The 22,483-nt window shown below is 45.3% G+C and overlaps 1 protein-coding gene across 3 annotated transcripts in view; it reads right to left on the bottom strand.

Moving 5' to 3' along the window:
* Nucleotides 1-719: 719 nt before the first annotated feature.
* LOC125771783 (paired box protein Pax-6-like) overlaps nucleotides 720-22,483 on the bottom strand; it is a 44,447-nt gene continuing 22,683 nt past the window's right edge. For 2 of the 3 annotated variants that reach the window (XM_049442833.1, XM_049442832.1), the window contains exons 4-7: nucleotides 16,891-17,031; nucleotides 4,619-4,909; nucleotides 4,330-4,514; nucleotides 720-4,095 (exon numbers count right to left, since the gene is read on the bottom strand). In XM_049442833.1, coding sequence (XP_049298790.1) covers nucleotides 3,118-4,095; nucleotides 4,330-4,514; nucleotides 4,619-4,909; nucleotides 16,891-17,031 — 1,595 coding nt within the window. In that variant the 3' untranslated portion in view covers nucleotides 720-3,117. The remainder of the gene's footprint in view (nucleotides 4,096-4,329; nucleotides 4,515-4,618; nucleotides 4,910-16,890; nucleotides 17,032-22,483) is intronic. The other variant, XM_049442834.1, reaches the window with a different exon arrangement.

Here is a 22,483-nt window from a genome sequence, read left to right as displayed (position 1 = left end):
ATGTAGATTAACACTGAAGCATGATAAGAAAATGAGCCGGTAATCCAATTTATTAAAATAAAATCATTAATTGAAGTCTGTGTCGGGACATTTAACAAGCAAGACAGAGCAAGGCAATGGTAAGGAAGTAATTATCAGCAAACTTTGAAGCTCATTAACACACCAAGTTCATGACTTGCGGCAGGCGCCAAATCCATGAATTAATGAGCCCATTTTTAGGGATTTGTGACCGAAATGGTCCATTTGGGTTTTGTTTCGGGGTGAAAATAATTTCTGTTCTTTGCCTTTTTTTCAATTTGCTGTTGCAAGAAGGAAGAATATAAATCGTTTAGAACTGAACATGGTTAATTAGGAGGTGGATGAAGAAAAACAAAACCGCTGCATATCAGAAAAGGGATTTTGTTTTGATAGGTATTTTCACACATTTTTATGCACAGTTACTTAGCATTTTCTTGCGCACTCGCATCCACCACTCATCCACGGTGGATGAAAGCAGCTAGGGTGATAAAAATGTGTTTAAAAAAAAGCGCGCAAGCAGCGTGTTCTTTTTTCGGGAGCAATTTTGTGGGATTTAACCCGATGCGTTTGTCACCTCGTTTCGGACACGGTCTAATTGATGTCATAAATTGGCAGAAATTACGAGCACTTAACCACAGCTGGCTTCAAAGTATGAGCGGAATATTTAGTAAGAGAAGGAATAAAAAAATGAACAAAAAAAAGCACTAACAACACTTTGTCGGCTTTGGTGGGTTCAGTTAGTAGGGAAAAAGAGACAATAAAAAACTCAATTCTTTCCTTGATGATCGGATTTGTGCCCGCATTTGTGTACGTGTGGCTGATAAAGCATTAGTACCAGCTTACGCCTTTGAGTGGTCCCTGTTGCATTGGATATCAGACTTTAACGGATATAAGCAAGCAAATAAAAAAAAAACTACAGCCCAAAAAAGACTACAAAACGATCGTACCAATATGCCACCAAAAACTGTATTTACCTTACCTACAGTAAGCGACGAACCTTTTTGGAAAGGTGTTGATAGGTGGACATGATCATTAGTTTGCGTAGTGCGTAGTGATGGTAAATGGAAGAATATCACTGGAATTTGAAATGGTTTGAACAAAAATGGGTTGTAGCAGCAGTGCTGCTGTCGATTGCAATCACGCCCCGGTTGCAGTAATGCAATGATGGGTATATTATGCAAATGTCATCGAAAAAGAAAAAAAAAAGAAACGAGTAAAAGAGACAAACAGCCCAACGGGACACACTGGGAGGGTTTTTGCTTCTGCAACGCTGGCCGAATATGGCGGCAATGATTTTGGCTGCTGTATTTGACAACCACGAATGGAAAGAAGAATTTTCAATACCTTTTAAAAGGTCTGAAGTGTGTTTTTTTTTGTTCACTTTAAAGGCTTGTTTTCGATTTTTAGTTCGATGCATTTTGTTGCCACCGGTCAAACGGGTTTGCAGTTTGCCTTTCGATCGGTTGGGTGCCAAGCTAATTTGGGCTCATTTGTTTGGGAGTTTTATTGTACGTTTGATTGTCGCTATTACGAGCGCCATGATTACCGGGTAATCAGAACAGATACTTTTAAAAGAATTTGTTCGATTGCAAGACGGGTCACGGGTGATAATTTTTGTAGCAAAAATAGTCTAGTGTCATCGTTGGACAAGAATAATTAATACGCAAATAAACAAGAGACGCATTTTTAGTTATTATTTTCAATATTTTTGAATTTTCAAAATCAATTGCCATTCTTGGGAACATTTTCCAGCATTTTTCAGCTTAAAACTAGTCATAAATTAGCACGTGCCTTAAAATCAATACGTTGCCCTACGTGTTCTACCTGTAACATTACTTTCGACCACGTTGGTGGTTCTACACATCTATTTTGCCTAATGTGAAGCGTTTAGTAGGAAATACATACACAACAAGAAGGTGCACTGGTGCACAGGAATGTCAGAAGGATCAGAAATTGATTTAAATTACTTTCCTAATAATGTAGCAGCTATAGTAGTCAAATCGTACTTAATACATACCGCACTCATACACGCACTACAAATCTAGCAAAAGTCACGTTCCCATGCACACCTAATCACATAACAGGTATTTTGTCTTGTGGACTTTTGCCATCCCATCCAGCTAATCTCCCAACTAAATCCTGCCCCTATTGTTGGCGCTTCGTACCAGTTTTACATCGATTGCATAACTGTTTCAGTGCAACATAATTAGCTAACATACGTATCATTTAACTTGTTTTTTGCTATCTATCGTATTACACTTTTTGATCGTACCGGTGTTGAAAGGATCGTAAAATAAAGGAAAAAGACAACATCGTATAGGTAGTTCTATCTACCTTAGCTGTTTATTTATCCACATTTTTAAAAGAAAATTTCTTGTTTTGAACCATATTTTACACAGTAAAGTATCATTTTCATACTTCTTCCTTCACCAGTTTTAGCTACTCTCTCGCTCACAGTCCTTTTCGTTCTTTTGTCACCGAGAACGATCGCAACGCTTGTTGGCAATGGTCGTCTGGTTATATAAGAAGCCTCGATATATAATTGAATAATGAATTGAAGCAGCAGAGTGGGTCAAATGAAAATAATCTACACCAGCCTGCTGCACTGATTCACCTTGAAGTCCTGGTCGGGGGAAAGGGTGTGTGTGTGTGGGTGGAAATTGATTATCGTATTACTTTTATGTCGCACGGTCATTCGTCTTTCGGGGTTACGGTTACATGCTTGTTTTGAGCGAACATTGATTAATTTGCATTTGCACAAAACCGCCATGAAAATGGTAACACCTTCCACGCCATTATGCCGTCCTTTTGCTGACCCTTTTCGAGAGGGTGGGGTATTTTAAACACGTGTTGCATTGGTTCAATTCTCTTGCCCCGTTTGCACAGGGTTCCAGCCATGAGTTCCATTTTACGAAGGGCTTCCAGCAGCAAATAAAGGGGAACCCGATGCAGCTGGCTGTCTCTGTACACCCTGCATTACGCCATTTTCCTTTCGTGGCAGAGTGTGTAATCGACACCCTGTTCTGTTCGTCCTTCGGCCGTGGGTGCGTGAAATGGTGGCCTGGGTAAACATGGCTGCTTTTTTCCCGCAATAAGGCTTCACTGTTGCGGTGTGCGTTCGTGTTTGGTAAGCTGCAAGGGACCGGAGGGACCGGAGGAGGAGTCGGTAAAGGCGGTGACAGAACTGGAGCGACGTCGACGGCGATGACGCGTACCGCCACCATTCGTGGGACGACCATTACCGCTCGTTTCCAGCGCTTCATCGTTTGAGTCATCGTCGTGCACGTTGATTTCCTCGTCCGTATCGTCGCTCGGTGCCGGACTGGCTGAGTCCAGATTGGAGGAACCGGTAGTGGCGGCGTACGAGCGCGACAAGCCCGCGAAAAGGGCCGCCGCCGACGTTGGTACGAGCGACCGGAACGCACTGTGCTCACCGCCCATTAATAATGGAGTTGATGCTGTGACTAATGATTGCGCTGCCTGGGCCGCTGCTACTGCCGCTGCTGCCTGGGCTCCCAGGGCGGCCGCTGCCTGGGCCGCCTGTGCCGCCGGCGAGGTGGACGGGTTGGGATGCAGATGGGCCGCGTGATGGTGGTGATGGGGTGGCAACTGGGAGGACCCTGAGCCTCCCGGCTGATGCGAAACAGCCGCCGACCCCGGGGCCGCCGGCTGCTGGTGAAAGTGGTGCGGATGAAGCGCATGATGGTGCGGGTGGGTGAGATGATGGTGCGGATGGTGCGGATGATGCAGTCCCGCCGCCCCCGGAAGATGATGGGGAAGATGGTGGTGACCGGGCAGGGGAGGGCCCGCTCCCGGCGAACCGGAGGAAGGGTGCTGGGAATGGGCCGCCAGGGCCGACGGTACCGTTGAACCCGACGCCGCCGGCTGTGATCCGGTTGGCGGCGGCTGTTGCTGCTGCTGCTGCAGCGGCGGCGGCGGCGGCGGGGAGCCAGGGGTGAAAGCGGAACTTGCCGTTCCCGCTACCGCCGCAGCCCGCGTGCTCGGCGAGGTGGACCTTTTTAAAAGATTCATTCTTTGATGACGTCGCCATTTCGCCCGTCTGTTGGAAAACCAAACCTAGTAGTTCAAGTTATAAGTATATTAGCTCAAACACTTATAACTAAGCGCGAAAAATTTCCTCATCTGTTTCGGATTAGGTTTCGAGCAAGCGGCCGTTCTAGGTTAGCAAGATGGGCGAGGAAATGGGGAATTAAAGTGGAAACCAGCTTGCTCGCACCGGATCAACCGTTGCACAGTTTTGGGTTCCAAGAAAGCGAAGGAAATTTTTCCATCCCACGGCATGATAGTTACCTGTACGCGCGCTTCACTGAGGGAGGTACGGGACGCGAGACGTTCACGGGTACTGACGCAGGGATAGTGCGACTTGTCGAACTCCTTCTCCAGCTCCTCGAGCTGTTCCGGGCTGAAGGTGGTTCGGTTACGTCTAAACTTTGGTTGATCGCCGTCGAGGCTGTTGGAGTCTTCGCCTTCAATGTCTATTATCGAAAAAGATGAAGAAGGATAGGAGAAGTTTATAACCAATTGGAAGCTACTAAGAAGGTCTCGTAAACTTTACCACTAGCCTTGAATAAATGCTTACCGATTAATCGATTGCCATCAGGCGAACCAAGTGTCTCATGCGAACCGGAACCAGGTGATCCAATCGTCCCGGGGGTAGTACTTCCACCAGGCTGCGACATGTTGGGTAGTCCTTGTCCAGGAGACCACAGATGGGTGGGAGTTGGCCAAGGAAATCCACCGTACGGTGGTGGTGGATAGAGACCATAGCCAGCCGCCCGAGCAAACTCGGCTGCCGCCCTTTCTGCAGCCCGGTTACGCAGGATTCTATTGATGGAGGACACCGATGGAGCAGTCGCATTCGTACAAACACCTAGGAGTGATGGTAGCACGAAAAAGAGAACATGGACGAAAGAGGGACGAGAAAGAAAACAGGGACACGTTCAACAACAGTTGATGTCTTCGTTTGATGAGCAGCTTTCAGGCAGCTTCTCCCGAATCTTAACATAAGGTCCTTTATGGCGGAAGTCAAAACCACTTGTCAAAGTGCTGTCAGATGGTCTATTTTTGGCTGGTTGTAGCAAAGCAGGAATAGCGTGGCAAGCTACCGGCCACGTTAGTTACGGCTTTGCTGCGTTAACATTCCGCACATTTACCCGCGCACGGTAAGAGAATTTCGAACCATCTTCCTGGTTTGAAGTGAGCCCTGTCAAGTGGTCGTTGAGATTTCAATTTGGACCCGCAAGTTACCGAGAAATGGGGCTTAAGAATTTATCTCCCGTCGGGCAACCGCGGCTGAAGATCGATTTCACAGTCACTGGCAAAGCAGACCCGGTTCGTCACCCCATTTGGTAGGACTGTATTTTGGAAGGTTATCCCTTTAGCTTGAAGACTTCATCTAAAGGCAGTGACAGTTGCGTATCATAACCTTCCAAAAAATACGGATACAATACGCATCCGTAACACAGGCGTAACACACCGTTCCAATCATTCCAGCGATGCCTCGGAGTGCGTGTTTATGTTGGGCGGTTTGATTGGTGGTCCGAGGCTTCGTCGCTTGACAGCGATTATCGGAACGGACAGGCAGGAAAATGAAATCCTCCGAGAAATCCCGAACGTCTCCGGCTACTGCACCGCAGGAAGCCCTGTCGATGCTTGACTTACACGGACGAGTGCAAGTGGAGGCAGGAGAAAGAGAAGAGATCAGCTTAAATGCCCTTCAATCAGAAAACCGTCAACAATTTACCAATGAAGGCACACGATGCCTGGAAAAGGGTGCGCAAAGAGAAGAACGGAACCAAACGCACAAACTCCACGGGACGCTCAACGATATGGACGAGTGTAGTCGAGTAGATCCGAGTGTAAACAAGAATTTTTACACACCAAATTAGGGATTCCGGAGGTCCGTTCGGTTGGATGCAGATTTCGAAGAATCGTTGTAGTGTTGATGCGCCAACATTAATACGTTGCTGATACATATAAGCAAAAGGTCAGCTGCTGCTTCGAAGCTGCTTCTCGGCAAGTGAAAGATATTTAAATAGCGCTCTTTTACCAATCGAGCCAACGGACCCGATTCTTGCAGGTTCGATTGGGTCCGTTAAGATCAACTTCGCCCTGCGAACCAGCTCTCCCGGGAAAGAGAAGCCTTTCCCGTTGTGGCAAACACGTAAACCATAGAGGGCCTCGGTGGCATTAAGATATTTTTCTAAGTATTATCCGAACCACTGGGCACGTGATTTTAATATGACACTTTTAACACATTCTTTTGTTTCGCTTTTGCAGGTTTCGCATACTTGGCCGCAAACTTCCGTGCTTGTGGTTGTGGTTATGTCGAATTGGTGGAGCACACTTTTTGTGGAGCACATCGTGATAGCGAACTAATCCTTAAAGTTACTGCTGTGGGAGCGTAAAATGAGCTGTATTCCGGCTTTATTGTAAGGTATTCATCAAAGCTGGAATTGTTGGGAACGACTCAGAATTGGAGCACTCGTTTGTCCAGCTGAACGATTTTGAAGTATGAATTCATAAAAAATAGCTGATTGGAACTACTCCTTTTTTTAAACTTTACAAAAGAGTTACAATTTGTCGGCCGCACATTCGGATCAATATGATCCCGTCTAGAAGACACCTACTACCACAGCATAATACCATCGAGCAGGCTCGTTCGTATCATTTTTATCAACCTATTTCATCGTCCAATTAATACCCGTTCAACGAACGGACAAGACCTGCTGTGTGCGCTTTGCCGCCAGCTATTCCCGGCACCCAGGCAAGAGGATCGCTTACCCAGTGGAGATGATTTGCGAGATTGTTGCTAAGCATATTCACCCGTTCGATCGGTCAGCAGCAGTCTCGGCAGTCCGTCATTGCCGCCGATACCATCTAACCGCTTGAGCCGCTGATCTAAAAACATGTATAATCCTCGAGTTTTCGAAGCCTTCCGAACCGAAGCGTGCTGAGTCACGTATAACCGGGGCGCAGTTATTCCTAGGTACGAGACAGGCAACGGCCCTTACCGGCACCCCTCCAAGACCGAGGGAGTCGACGCGGAGATCCAAACAAAACAGAATGGTAGCAAAACGCATGCAGAGTCGCCGCCACGCAGGAGCTACACCGGAATGTGTTGGCTGAGCAATTGACGCCTTTCGTAGGGGAAAGGGCTGGCAGCATACCTCACGCAGTCGATGGGCACGGTATAGGTGCGCGAAAGAGTACGGCCGATATTCGGTGAATATTTCGAACACACTAATCGTAGCGCGGGCCAACATTTAACCATCAATCATTTGGGAGTTTCGCACCCGCCGCAGGCATAGCCGGAGACCAGCACAGAGCCAACCCGTCTGGACAGAAACAGCCAGCTTGAACGGTCGAGCGATCGCGTAATAATAGTTTATCTGTACTGAAGTGGAAGTATTATCATCAAAATATTGTTATTGTTGTGTTATTGATTAAGTTTTCTCTTCTTTCTACCGTTGCTTCGAGACCGAACAACATGAGCGACCAGGGAGGAAAAAGAAATCCAGTGAGCACGAAACCGAACCCATCCCAAGCCCGATTCCCAGCTCGTTTGTGTTGTGTTTTGCCTCCCATAATTCCGTTGCGCCCGTTTTGTTCACCCGGGTGCGTCTAGAGGAGAGCCAACCCCGTCCGGGGGTTTCTTTTGGCCATTGTGACTATTGAATTCGGAACGGAGTGAACGGTTTATTTCATTTCTTTTTTTTCCCCTGTAGCCGCTGTTGAATGTTTCCCAATAGGGCGGTTGACGGGTTGACGAAGATCGTCCCAGCAGTAGCGGGCACTGGTGGAGACGAACCGTTTATATCGAAAATGTGTAATTAATCCATTTCCAAATAATCGTAGAATGGTTTGCGGAGCACCGGAGGCGATGAAACCTTTGGCGGTCCGCCTGCCTTCCGTGTGTTTGTTGCGTGCGGGAGTAATAATGCGCTCGAAATCAAAAACTCACCTTCGATGGGTTGGCTTTTTCGGTGGTTTCTATGACGGTACGCATGATGATAACTGACAGCTGAGTTTCACCGACTTGGTAGAATTTCTTTTTTTTTTTCATTCCACCTTTAGCTTGGGCACGAACTATTTCTCTAGCTGCGTAAGGCTTCTGTGGCGGTAGATCTGGCGCTTTTTTTTGCTTTCCTAGGATCGTTTCGTTTTGAATCAATGAATCAATATTGAATGTTCAATATTGAACATTTTTTGGTTGTAATGGATAATTATCTCTCGATGTATTAAAGTTTAGCAGTATCGTGATCCGATTGTAAAGATATCATCGTAGCAACAAAAAGCGTTTAATTCATGTTTGTTATTTGTGTTTTTATTTATAAATTTTTACAATAGTTATGTATAAACAAAGAAAATGCATAAATGAAACGTATTGGAGCAGTTTTAAATGTGACTTAAACTACCTATTCGTGATCCTCGAGCATTGCATTAAAATCGATCAACCAGCGCAATAAAGCCATTTAATAATGAATTTATTTGCATGACCGTGGGTGATGGAACTCGTTCGGGCAAACACTCGAAACAGTGTTGCCAAACCATTCAAAATACAACGGCATCCGAACATTTGTAAAGGCACGAGTGTTAATCAATTTTCCGGTCGCAGTTCAATAACACAGACGCTGATCGAGCAAAAAAAAAACAACACGACACCGGACTTCCTTCGGCGGGCTTCCAAACTCATCCACCAGAGGGAGCAAAACCGTCTTTTTGCTCCAACACGAGCTAAGTGGTCCATATATACCGTGCCGTAATTAATTCAGTGCTTTATTAGAGATTTTATGGATCGAGTGGTCGTAAAATTTGAAACTTTTACGATCGGGTTTGCGATCGATTTTTGTGCTGGCCGAGGGCATTCCAATGTCCGTTTGTCGGGTGATTTTTGGTTGTCTTTTTGGTTGCTGTTTTTGAGATCGCCTTGAGTTGGGCCACGCCACTTGCGATCCCGAGCTTGTCATCTCTGGTGCTCTCGGTGTTGGGTTTTTGGGCCGTTTTAAATCGATTGACACAAAATAGTCAAAAACAGGCGGGTTGGAGTTGGTTTTTGGCAGGTACGCCAGTTTGGGCGTGATGATCAAAGCGGGGAAGCCTATAGGCAGGACGTTAAAAATCCCCAATTTTTACAGCGGTTTTCTAAGGAAATTTGCTTCGACTAAGCAGATGAACAAAAAAATAGTTCAAGGATCGACCGACGGTTTAACAAGCTTTAGAACTTGTTCCTGTTCTTTTTTTACGACACAAGCATAAAGCTCAAGTTTGGTTTTGGAGAATAAAAGATTCATAATGTTCTTTGAGCTAATACACAATCATGTTCCCATTTTAATCAAATCTCAAACCTTTTTCATTGTTTGGTTCCAATACCATAGCTGTTTTTTTTATTCAAAAGTTAACAATCATTTGGGTGAGGAATGCGCCATCAGCCAAACGCCAGCATTTTTATGACCCAAAAGTCCCTGTTCGTTGAGCTTAGAGCGGTCGAAAAACATTCCACTGCCGGGCCGGACATTACCGGATGAAATTTCTGATTTCTGACACTAGTATTTTTACGACCACAAAACTCCATTATCCAAATGATGATGCTATGGAAAGATTTTTGGGGTAAAATGTTACGGTTTTACGAGCAAGAAATAGAATGCCGAATCCGGACGGTCATTCGTCCCTGGTGGTGTGCGAGCTGTTGCCAACCAGTTGCTTGATGCTCCAATATTAATCCTGTACAGTATTGCTGATTGGTCCCGTTCCAGTACAAGGCTCACGATGCTTCGATGGACAGTCGTGAGAAGCGTATCGTCTGCGATCGTACAATTGCAATCTCGTTCTATGTCAAGAAGCAAACTAGTTGAACAATTTCACATGTCCGAAACCGAACCGTAGAACCATTCCAGTGCCATTTCATGCCGACGTTGCAGCAATAAATCTTTCTCCTGGCTGTGCAAAACCATCAGCCGTGTCCGGCGACCGTACGGCGATAGTGATCTCGATAGCGTTTCGATTCGTTTCTGCCGACGTTGGGAAGACACAACGATCGGGCTAGACTCCATTTTATCATCAGGGTGTGTGTTTTTTGCATACATTTTCCCGCTCAGCATCCGTGCATCGTATCGACCATCGTACCCGTATCCAGCGTCGGATAATGAGTCTTCCTGCTCTCACGGGGTCATTTAGAATCGAATGGCAAAGGCACACGGCGCTGGATAGAGCCATCAACGGATCGTTTAGATGCCTGGTCGCTGCTCGCTAATTAGGGAACTATTCGGCTCACCGCCTTTCCTTATGAATATTGTCACCTCATCACGTGGGAGCACGACTTTCGCATGCTATCGATTGATAGGGATAGTTTGTATTTTAATAGCTTACTCTGCATCGGCGGCAAAAATTCGCCCGAAGGATGCCACTATTGGCAGTGAAGTGAACGATAGCGTTCCGCTTTGTTTGGCTTCCTCAGCAGCGCCAAACGCTAGAAGCGGGGTTAATTTGATGATCAATTTGGGATTGATCGATGTCATCAAATTTCCCGTTTTAGTAGCTGACACTGACAGTCAGAAGGTTTGCTTTTATTGGGAGGAAAACACAGCCGCAGTTTGAACTGCGACTCTTAATGATTATGATAGCGTTGTGTCAAACCGAGTAAAATACGTTTCTAGTTAGCAATTAATGACTTTGGATATTTTGAATTAAACATGAATTTAGATAAGGAAAAATATTTAAAAGTTGAAACTTGATAACGTGACATATTCGCCCGAAAATATTTACTGTAAACATGAGACAGAAGTAATATATTCCAATAGTTATTCTTCACATTTCTTTCCCCAGGTTAAAGAGATAATCCTCAATTAAGGGACTTTTGCTCTAGGAAAATTTAGGAGGATTTTGGACGCATTTCTAGCATACAAACACCGCGTATGGCGTCTATTAATCAAGCCGTAAGTTATGTGTTTATTATTAAAAGAAAACAGAACATGCACTCAGTTAAGCTTCAACTCCACAAAGTTCACTCCACTTATTTCACTTTGGCATGTGTTTGCGTTCGCACAAAGGCAACGCTGAGTACTTGCGCAATTGCACATTAGAACCACCCGGTGTTTGGTTGATTTATTCCTTTCAAATGCGTTGTATCTTAATCCAACCAAAACTTGCACTTGAAACCAACACATCCTACACCATGTGCACGCGTGCACTCCGGGGGCACCATTTGTGATTTCCTTTAATTGATATTGCCTGTCGCCCGGCGCTCATTAATGTCCGCGCTAGTGTCCGTCCACGGCAGGTGAAATTAGAAATGTAAATTCAAACTCGCCCACCATCGCACAAACTAGGCAATGGGGTGGGCTTGAAATGACAGTTGAGCAATCGGGCATTAAAACGGCAACGACACAACGGTGCCATGCTGTATGCCATATATGAAATTTGATGGAACCACTTTTACGTGGCACTTCGTTCGGTAGCGACACCGGACCGGCTATAACCCGTTCGCTTTGACACGGAGCCTCGAGTACGTGTGTGTTTTTAGAGCTGGAGAAGCGAAAAGCTGCCAACGGATTGGTTCCATCGGCGCGGTTCGTTCTATCCACTTCTAGCACTAAATCGCCGCAGCAAGACATTGATCATGCTGCAAGATATTAAATCATGCGCAATTACGTTCAACTACAACCGTAGGTTATCATGGAAGAAAAAAAAATCACTCGAAATAAATAGCTCGAGAAAGAAATAAAGGGACTAATTTCAAACCACCGCGTGCCACAAGCTAAATTATTTTTCGGCGGTTCTTAAACTCGAACAAGCGCTTGCGTGTTTTTAATTTGACTCGAAGGTAGATTATTATCAAAACAACGGGAAATTATCTCGCAGCCCCTTATAGTTTCAGCTGAAGAAAGAAAATCGATCAAAGTTTAAGTAAATTCACCGCGCAACATTGATCCTGGAGTAATAATTGGAGTTTGGCTTAAATTATGGTTCCCCACGTGGTCAACCCTATACTTCCCGGCGTGCCTAGATCTCTCTGCAAGAGATGCACTGGTGGGTAGAAGAATTTGGTTAATAAAATTAAACCACCGCAAGGAAACCACTCTACCGCACCGGACCAGCGGGAGTCTTTTGTCGGAAGGCACACTTCCGAGTGGTGCACGGATTTCAATTACATCGTCGTAGGGGTAGCAAAACGAGCTTCTTTTCACTCTTTTCCACTTTGAATGTCTTTGAAACAGGTCATAAAAAATATGTATGTTCTCTATCTCTACGTTCATGGGCGTTCTTTCGACGAGATGTACCGTCTTTTTAGTCGATCGGTCGGAGCATTTCAATTACCACATTTTCCACACCTCTACTTCAGAGCGTCCGTGCTCACTAGGAGGGCGAAGTATCGTTCCAGATGAATTGATACAAAATGGAAGAACTCGTTGCAGTGAGTAATGATCCTGGTGTTGGATCCAAAGATCGCTACAATTGAGTTGGAGTTCCTTTTTGGTATGAGGTTTTGTTTGTGGCGAACACTTTGGCGCTGGTTGCCCGATTTTTATGACACTGATTGATATAGATAGTGTATGGATAAGGGGTATTGGCGGGTGCGTTTAAGTCAAGCGATAATCAAAAAATGATTTTTAACGATTATCGACACGCCTTAACGTTTTTAGCAAGCAATTGTGTACAAAAATATTGTGCATATGCGCTTTGTACGGTACCGAAACCTTCATCTTTAAAACGAAGTCAACAATTGATGTTCTCTCGTCAAATTCTGCCCCGAAGCGTACTGGGATAACAAAAAAACCGGGTTTGTATTAAAAAATGAGCTCATCAGTCATAGCAAGTCATCGTAATTCATCCTCCCAAAAAGCAACCATATCTGGCTCCAAGCGGAAGCTCAAATTATGTCCCATCTGCCACCGATACACCTCCTTCATTACAATAAATCACACCGATTTGCGATGTATGATAAAGCTGGGCTCCGTGCTACCTGCTGTGCACTGTGGAAAAGAGACCAGCTCTTCAATGCGATTGATCCGCCAGAAATATGGATCATAGCTGCGGGATTGATGCTTGTTGCCTGCGGACTGTCAGGCAGCTGTCAAAATCATCATCCGCAACCGATGTGTTTTGATTTTTTTTTTGTTACAAAAAGCAGAAAAAGAGCTTCGATTGTAGGGCACAATTTTACCGGCTAAGAAATATTACCCACCGGTCCCGTTCAATCCGACGCACCAGTAATCGATGTTCGATAAACCAGCTCCCGCGTCGCATAAATCGCACCACGAACAGTGGTCTGCAAAACGTGCCTGGGAAGCTGCGTTTTGGGTCGCTGTTTTATCTTGCCCACGTTGTCGCCTCCGGTGCCGACGACGTTGATGGCGGGTCGAGATTAGTCGTTGCACAGTGAAAAATCCACCCATTCCGTGGGATTGCGATGAAGATTTTTCCCACACCGACAGCCACATACGCGCGCGCGCGAGACTCTGTGTGTGTGGATGTATTGCGCTAATGCATGTAAAATTGTGACAAATGTGAGAATTAAACCTCATTATAATAAACGGGCTTGCTTCGGTGTATATGGTGGGATAGTAGCATTAGAAACAAAACGGTATATACGTAAACGTGTACGTCGTTCGAGAGACGGAACAGGAACATCCATATCCGCACCGTGGCGTCGCGCGACTGGTTCGGGACAACTACGTGCAACGTGACGTGTCATGTGGGTAAGCTACGCTATATAGCGTGCGAAGATTTCACTGCCAGATTAATGGCAAATCTTCGTCGACCTGGTGGAAAGAACGGAAATCAAGAGGCGCTCGAGGGAGATTAGGATAATCATTGGAGGATGGCGTGAGCTTCAGTATCGTATGTAGATTGATGGCATTAAACATGTACTATTTCGCACGAATGGAGCGAGATTTCTTTTCTGCACGAGTTATGCTACTTGAGCAAAAAGGTTCTAGTGGTTTTATAACTCTATTAAACAAGAGATAATAACAAAATTCCTTTAGATTGTTGGAGAGTTTAACAATCTACTCGTTTGATATAATAATTCCAGTTCAACAGTTGATCATTTAACATTATTACCAACGAGTTAACAGAGACATTCCTTCTGAAACACTTCTGAAACAAGTCGTGCCGTTGCCACCATTCCACGGGCATCATATTTGTTGGAGAGCAAACAATAATCGATCAGCAAAGTGCGAAGTGATGGAATTGTTGATCCGTTTTCACTAGCAGGATGGATCGATTAATATAATAGCAATAAAAAACATAACTTCTTCGCGATCCATTCGTAATTATTTGGCACTCTCCGATTTCTTGCGCATGGGTATTATTTTCGGGACTTATCTTGGACACATCATGTCTGTTGTTTTTCGAGAGCAAAAGGAAAGAAAAGCCCCAAACGCAAACACTCAGGCAAAGGTGTATTGTAATATATCGATCGCGTAATAACGCTGTAATCCAGTATCGCCACTCGGTTGTATCAGAAAGGCTATAGTCCAAGACTGAGGAGTTTGAAAACTAGACAGACCCAGAGACTCTCAATCAGATTGAGCTGATCGTGCTGTTCGACGGGAGGCGATTTTGGAACGTATTTTGATTTTGATTTGAGTTTTTACAGCCGAAAGGAAGTCAGTTTCAGCTGAGCTCACCGAACACTCGAGGGCAGAAGTGTGACTGAAGGGATGCGTTCCGTTCGACGCTACTTGGGATCTTTCGAACGTGATCGTGTTCGGTGTTTGGGGACCGGGAGTGTGCACTGGATTCGAGCTCAAGTGGAACCCCTTCAAGTGGTATCGGGTCAATTGCGCACCCCTTAAGAAGGTGATGTTTACTTAAGCTTGAGCCAGGGCAAGCTAAACTGGCTCCTTGAAGATTAAAAATAGATCATTCAGTGGACTTGTACTGGAGTTCAGGTGAGTACTCGTCTTTTTTTGTTGTGTGTGTGTGTTGTGCACAAATAAAAAAAGGTCGATATTCAACATTAACAGCTTCACAGTAACCTCATGGGTGAAGTGGAGAAGAGTCTAAGACGAATAAATTAATGTCCCAACAACAACGACAACAACGGCGCCATTCCTCTCACCGTACGCGCTGAATGCATGGACATGGTTTCATTGGATAAGATTACCCTTTTTCGTTTTCACTGCGGTGCAGTTCCATTTCGGGCAGAAGGACCCGTACGTCGCCTGCTGTCTCCAGTCGACCGAGCTAATCAGACAGGGGAGAAGCAGACCCGTTTTTGGAGCGTTGGATGTTCTCGTTCTGTACGTACAGCGTTTGAGAGCGTGCGAAAGATATTTATGATTCCACACCAATGTAATCAGTTGGCACACAGCCCATGCATCATCATCATCAGTTACACCACCGGTGTTTCGTTCAAATAGATATCTACCCCGGTGCGCTATGGGCAAGGAAGTAGTGCGATCGTAATCACAAGCTCAGGGACATAATTCACCTGGTTGTGACGTTTGGGTAACCGATTGTCTTTTAATTAGGTGCGCTAGAAAGCAACAGGTGAATGTTAGTCCGTGAACATTCATTTTATCGCGTATGGTGAGCAGAACGACATCAAAAATAAATGTGGTTGAACACCACTTCTTCTGCATACTGCATGTTTTCGACCGATTTTATCAATACTCATAAGATCGTGTTCATTCTGCAGCAATAAATCATCCGAATCGGACATAGCTTATTGTTGCAAAACATGCAGTGTATGAACCGCTTCATGAACTATGTCGGGTTGGGTTAACATCCCGGGCGGAATCTTTTATTGATCACTTTTCAAAAATCGCTCATATTGAAGCGATGGTTTCAAAGCGCAAGACAAATTACTTGCCCCGATACCAAATCGCGCTAACATCACCTTCTTAACATTGGAAAACGCGCAATCGGGTGATCATCAACAATTCACCAGTTCTTCAGAAACCGGTGGCCTTTTAGTCTTTCTTCTGTGCCATAATTACTTTTGAGTCAGGTCCACTGCCACATCCTACCGCCGGTTGCACCTGAAGCGTAAAGGGGTTTCTTGCAAACCAGCCGCTCGCAGTTCGCTTATCGGTCATCTAGCGGCGGCAAGAAGAAACACCGGCCCAGCACCTGGGAGAAATGTGTTAAATCAAACCCGTACTCATTCAATAAATCAATCGTTTATCATTACGTCTCGATCAGAGGCCCAGGTTAATGGGTTCAAGGTGGGTGGAAGCGGACGGTGCTTCACTTTTGGAACGAGACACCGTGTGTGGTTAACATCCCGATGACCGTTGCCGATCGTAATCATGCATCCTTTTGGGGAGGGTTGAATATCTTTGGAGCACGAAGGTTCTGCGGGGTAATGCGCGAGAAGCGCTGCAGTTTCAACTCAAAACAGTCTCTACAGCGCATCATTTACCGTCATCAACTCGAATCGGTCTGTGCATCTTTGCTCAGAGTCGGGCGGGCTTCGATAGCTCAAGATTTGCATATCATTCCGCGCTTGGCGTTTTCATCCTGCGTGGCGTTCTCATGGAAGGGGCTCTTGAATGTTGAACCCAATCGACATCAGACATAGGCCAAACAATGTTCAATTTTGTCGCCGGGACTCGCCGCATGATTGAAGGATGATTAAACCCCAGCCTGCTCACTGTCTTCAGTGGAGACGCAACTTTGAGAGAGCTTTTGGGGAGCGTTTGAATATTTATTGTCTCATTTCGCGAGTGGAACGAGATTGATTGAGCTTGATTAGACGATGCAGTAGACGGATAGGATCAAATCGGACCGGCTTTCCGGAAGTGGCGTTTTGCATTGTACAATGTATTATGTGCGGATAGGCCCACACACGCAGTATGCAGGGCTCAGATCCAGGATCGATTTCACGTGTTTCATTGCACTTACCTTCCGAGATGAGGCGCTCCCGGATTTCCCACGCGAAGATGGTCGGATTTTCCCGCTTGTACTGTTCGATCTTGGAAACGACGGCCGGTGTAGCTACCTTCGGTTTGGAACCACCAATCAGACCCGGTGGCCTTAGAGTGCCTGTAAGAGAGATAGAAGGTGAAGTATGTTTATGATTGGCCAGACAGTACAGCTCGCTTGGTAAACATGATTAGCATTCGTAGCTCTAGAAAGGCAGAGATGGGAAAGAAATATTGACTCGGTGCGTTTGAATGGATTTGTCTTGAGTCTTGATTGAAAACTAAAAGTCAACATTGATTCCAAATTTTCAGAAGTCGACTGGGCTTGACTTTTGAAGTTGACATTAAGTGATCTAGATCAAATCAGTTACGTTACTTCAACCCCTTCACAGCCATTATTTCCCAACCTTTCAGCTCATGAAAGGCACCTTCTCAAGTGCGTTCTACCCACAGTGAGTTCTTGAATTTCTCACTCACGATCTTCGCCGCATCTGCACCGGAAACCCTCGGGAGGTACGCATTGACTCTAAATCAGCACCATTTGCGTCGATGAATTATAACACGTGAAACATAATTTTAACCTTAACTGCAGACGCTAAAGAAGGAGGCCACCATGGTTCGCAAAGTTTCTGCTCAGACATTCATGCTCGTAATTAATTACGATCTGCGATTTCAACTGCTCCGTATTACCTCCCTTAGGGGAGCATTTTCGACCCAACGCACATACACGGCGGACCTCACTAGCACTTCTTGAGGAGTAGCTTATAATTTTCGCGACGTGGACATGCATCGAATATACTGCAAATAAAATGGAGGGCGGTTACGGATTGCTTCCGATGACATATAATTTCACCACCAATCGTACGTATTTTGCCGATTACTTAGGAATGATCCCTTGGTTAGAGCCTTGCGGGTGGCCAGATGTGATGATGTGTGCCCATAAATAGGATCTTTTGGGGGCTGGTTCGCGTCCAGCTTGAAAGTGTTCTGCTCGCGGGTGGTCAGTGTGGTGCACCACTGTTATCAACGCTATTCGATCAGTGGCGGGACGAATCGGTCGATTGCCACAGGGATCGTTCGAATGTACGAAACGGACACCGAAATGCCGCTGCTCAGACGAGGTCGGGTTGTAGCTAGACGTCCGCGGATGGGAATTGGGAAAATATATGCCTTCCGGCTTCCTGTGTTTATTCTTCAGCCACCAGTATCGTGTAGCAGCTAATCGGTTGGTTGCTCGGTACGCCGTTTGTTCGTGGTGATGTGCACGGATCATCGTTGAAGATCATGACGAACGCAGTGATAGAGAACGAGGAATCTCCACGCTGGTTTACATCGTATACCGGCATGCGATAGACGACGATGATCTTCATCGTTAGATAACATGCGTCTCGCTTGTGCTACGCACGGCGATCGCTTCAAGATCTGGTAGTCTTTGCAGAGAACGATCGATATCAAGTTGATGCAGGTCTAGGGCGACTACACTCGCATCCACTCTCGGTTCGTTTGCTTGCTTTATGCATTGAAATTTTTCTCCTCCAGCGGCACAACGCATACACATTCGCTTACATATTTATAAGCCTTGCGAAAACTGTTTGTCGTCTTCAATTTCCGCTGGTTTTTTTGTTCCACGCTCAGTGTTTTTTTTTTGTTACTCCTGTTTTTTCTTCACTCCATCCTACAATGGCTGTGCAACTGGAAAGTTTAATCTAATTAATTGACTACGTGGTTGCTTCTCGTTGTGGTCTACGCTGCAAGTGAAGGAACGGTGGATTCTGAAAGAGGTGTAGCGATGTCCCGGACCCGCACATAATGTGGCATAAAATGATGATTTATAGCATTTTAATATCCCGAAGGAGTTTGTGTGTCTTTTGCACTTCCTTCTTCTTTCACGTACAACTTTCAAAGCTTGTAGTCTGTGCCGTGTGGTGTGATGCAGCTTATCCATGAGCTTCATACACTTTCCTAGACCTCTCCAAACCAATTTGTACCCGTACAAAATAAACCCTTGGAACCGTACCAGCAGCAACAGCAATCGGCAGGAGGGCGGTACAAACGGTACCATTTTTAATCTTAACACTCAACCCAACTGGGGATCTCGCGTTCGATCTCGGTCCCCCTCCTGAAGGCTGCGGGATGCTTTCGACTCCCGGCGAGAGGTCGTTGAATGGCGAACAAGCTCACGCCAAACTGCCGACCCGATGTGCGTCCGGGACCACCGGCATCGATCTTACAAATTCTCGCGCGCGAAACGAATGGACAAATTGCGTCAAACTCACCGGGGTGCAGATCAACGAGCGCAGTAATCGATCGGTGAGTATTGTCGGTCGGAATTGAGCGAAAAAAAAATCACGGGGAAATACGGTTTTGACGTTCTGGTCCACCTGCTGGATGCAGGTGTAGACTAGCACGCGGGTAAGCACGCGCGGTTGTTAACTCAACAGGAGGTGCGCTACCGTGACTGGGATGGTGGTTTTTGTTAAAAAGACACCGCCAAAAGAGAGAACACCGCCGGGACGTACGGGACATTAGATTCATCCACATCCGGATCTAACGACGGGTGGATTTATCCTGCCACCGCCGGAAGTGGAGCTGGATTGCAAAAAATCAAACCCAGCCGTGCAAGACCGTTTCTTATGCCAGAAGCCGACAGTCGGAAGTCTTTGATGGGGATAATGCTATTGGAAGAAAATGCCATTAATTTGAGATGGGTTCCAATTCGTTTTGGAAACTTAGCTAAGCAGTTGAGTCACTGCCAGAGTTCTGTTGCCATCGGCGAGCATTATTCCCATTTTTTTGTCCAAATAATTTGAACGAGACCGTCGAGATTTTGATTTCGAGTTTTGGGTCCGATGCGGCACTTTTGTTTGATTGAAACAAATTATAAGCTAAGCGTCTCTCAGAATTGGTCTAATAAAGCCTCCCCTTTCATTCTATTAATTACACCCATCCCGAGCAAAGCAAAACACTCTGAATTGCTGGAGGGTTTTTTGATGGATTTTTGTTATTATTTTTTGGTTTTGTTTGGATGTGTAACACGCAAATTGTGAGCGCACGGTTGTTCGATCATTGCGTGTCGCGTGAGGATCGCAACGGTAGTCAACCGTGGGCATTAATTTCGAAAGGAGAAAACCATCGTTCATTCCCGTACGTACCGTACTTTAATCAACGGGTGTTGGAAGTTATTTTATTTTTAATAATGTTTTGTTTTGTTTTTTGTGGTTATTATTTTGGTTTGGAGGGACTGTTTTTTTCTCTCGAATCCGTTTCCGATAGATCCATGAGAACAGGAGATGCGTGGCGGCGCCCGATTCATGGCCGGATGTGCGTTTTGTGGCATTTCATGGATAGGTGAAACAGTGGACGGCTTAATTTTTCCATACGTTTCATAATGGATGGTTATTTATACTTGATATACAGTGATCTCTTTGTCTCTGCCTTGGTTCGGCGAAATGCGTACAATTACGTTCGTGTGCGGTTTGTCCAGTGAAACCGCACATTACCATCAAGCTTGGATTTTTTTTCGTCTTTCTCTCTCAGTTGTGTTTACTACATAGTTTCATTCAATAAAAAGTAACATGATGAATTGAGGTTTCGGGGTGGTCATTCCATCATTCTCACAGCGGAACTTGTCCGAACGGTTCGTGATGTCCGAATTACATATCAGTTATCACACAAGTGGTCTATGAATATTTATTAGAAGCCGCTCCCGTCCCAGTTCCCTTTATGCGAGGCCCAGCAGATGCGATGTCACCCGCGTTCCGGTTTGATTTACGGTTTCGAATCAATCAAACCGATGCTGCTGCTGTTGATGTGCCGGTCCGGCCGGGCTGAGTGATCATGATGAGACCGGTGGTGTTGCATTACGACAGCTTTCCGAAACTCCGCGACGGAACCGCGACCATTTGCATACAATGTGCACCGATCCGAATCCGAAAACGATCGCGCGCGACTGCTGCCTTTTAGCATGTTAGCATGCATTTGTGTGTGTTTTTTTTCTCTCTCGCCCATCTCAATCTGATGGACGCATGGAAGTGGCGGTTGTCATCATGGGAAAATGTGCTGGACAACACACATCGGAACGCTACTGTTCCGTCGTTCACACACACACGCGGGCTCTGGGTGATTACTAATGAAGATGTTAACCGATCGTGGACACGACCCGGGTGGTTGTCTCAGCATGATATAATAAGCACTATCTTCTGTTCGTCTCTACTGCTGCTTAACCCCTGTGTAAGGATTTCCTCTAGGGTGGGGGAGACAGTTTGCCAATTAGTCAGCGCTTATGGGTCGGCTCATTCTGCCCAGTTAGCGGGAAGTTTCGGCAGCGCTTGACATCAAAATGCCATCTGTCTTGGGAGTATGTTCGTGTTTGCAGGTGTATTTGACATCTGTACCCATTGTGGTGACATCCCATTGTAAGTGGAAATCATTCCCAACAGCGTGAAGCTTAACCGATCTTTTTTTTACTTCTTTCCCACCCTGTTTTGTGGACGAATAGTTAAGTGTTCCTTCATATGTTTGCTTCCCATTTAATCGAACGGCAGCGATATGATCGCAAATGTATAATTCAATTAAAATTCTCGTTACAGTTTGTTACAAATTACTGTTCCCTTTTTTTGCTTCACGTACAAAAGATGTGTATCTATATCGTTGTTTTCAGCATTAAAACAAGAAAAAAAACGGATAAACTTTTTGGTTAACAAGAAGATAAATGTAAGAAAAAAGGACGAACCTGCAGTAGATGCAAACCACAAACCGCATCGTGTCAAGACAAAAAACAACACATTCAGAAAGAATAAAACCAAAAACCTGATCCAACACCCAAAAACCCGAAAGCTAAATGGAAGTAAGGTGTGAATAAATTACCATTAACAATCGGTACTTGAAGGTATTATTGTTTCAAACACACTCAACTCGTGGTTTCTTCTCATTCAATTCTTCCTCTGTTCAGTGTCAGGTGCATTTTTCCTTCCTCTTCCAGGGATGCATTTCGGTCTTATTTTTTTGTCGTACCAGTTCCGCCATCAGATATTAACCGATGGGCGTACACGACTCATGCTGCTGCTAAACATTTTGAATGGCGTACTTGATCGTGCAAACGTACCGAAACGAGATCGATCGCTATCTAATTAATTGTGTTATAATTTTTCAATTGTAGTGTGCAATTATTTTCGGCACTGTTGGCGGGAAGTACATTTTTTGCAATGAGGGTGGTATATTGCTTTAGGGTGTATTTTCACCTCCCACTAAAAGGAAGCTAAAATGTGTCGATTAAAATGAGGCCCTCACAATGTGTTGAATTGTTGCCTCGCTTCGTACAACGATACACGGCAGTTTATCCGATGATCAATACAACAGCAGAAAGCGGATCGTAAATGACAACAATCCTGCAGGGCTTTTAACCTCCCAAAAAGCAATATATCGATCGAATCCGGTGAACAGTATTCACCCCATAAACGATGCTAATGAGTGAAGTAAAAGTGACAGTTTTTCGTCTTCGGTTTGATGGCGGCGAGTAGCGACGGCATAAACAGGTTTATTTATGAAGCCGCCCCTTCGAAAGACCATCTGGA

This window comes from Anopheles funestus, chromosome 3RL, assembly GCF_943734845.2.
Source record: "Anopheles funestus chromosome 3RL, idAnoFuneDA-416_04, whole genome shotgun sequence".
Lineage (NCBI taxonomy): Eukaryota > Metazoa > Arthropoda > Insecta > Diptera > Culicidae > Anopheles > Anopheles funestus.
Note: the sequence above shows the minus strand (reverse complement) of the source record. Positions and strands in the feature narration are given on the sequence as shown.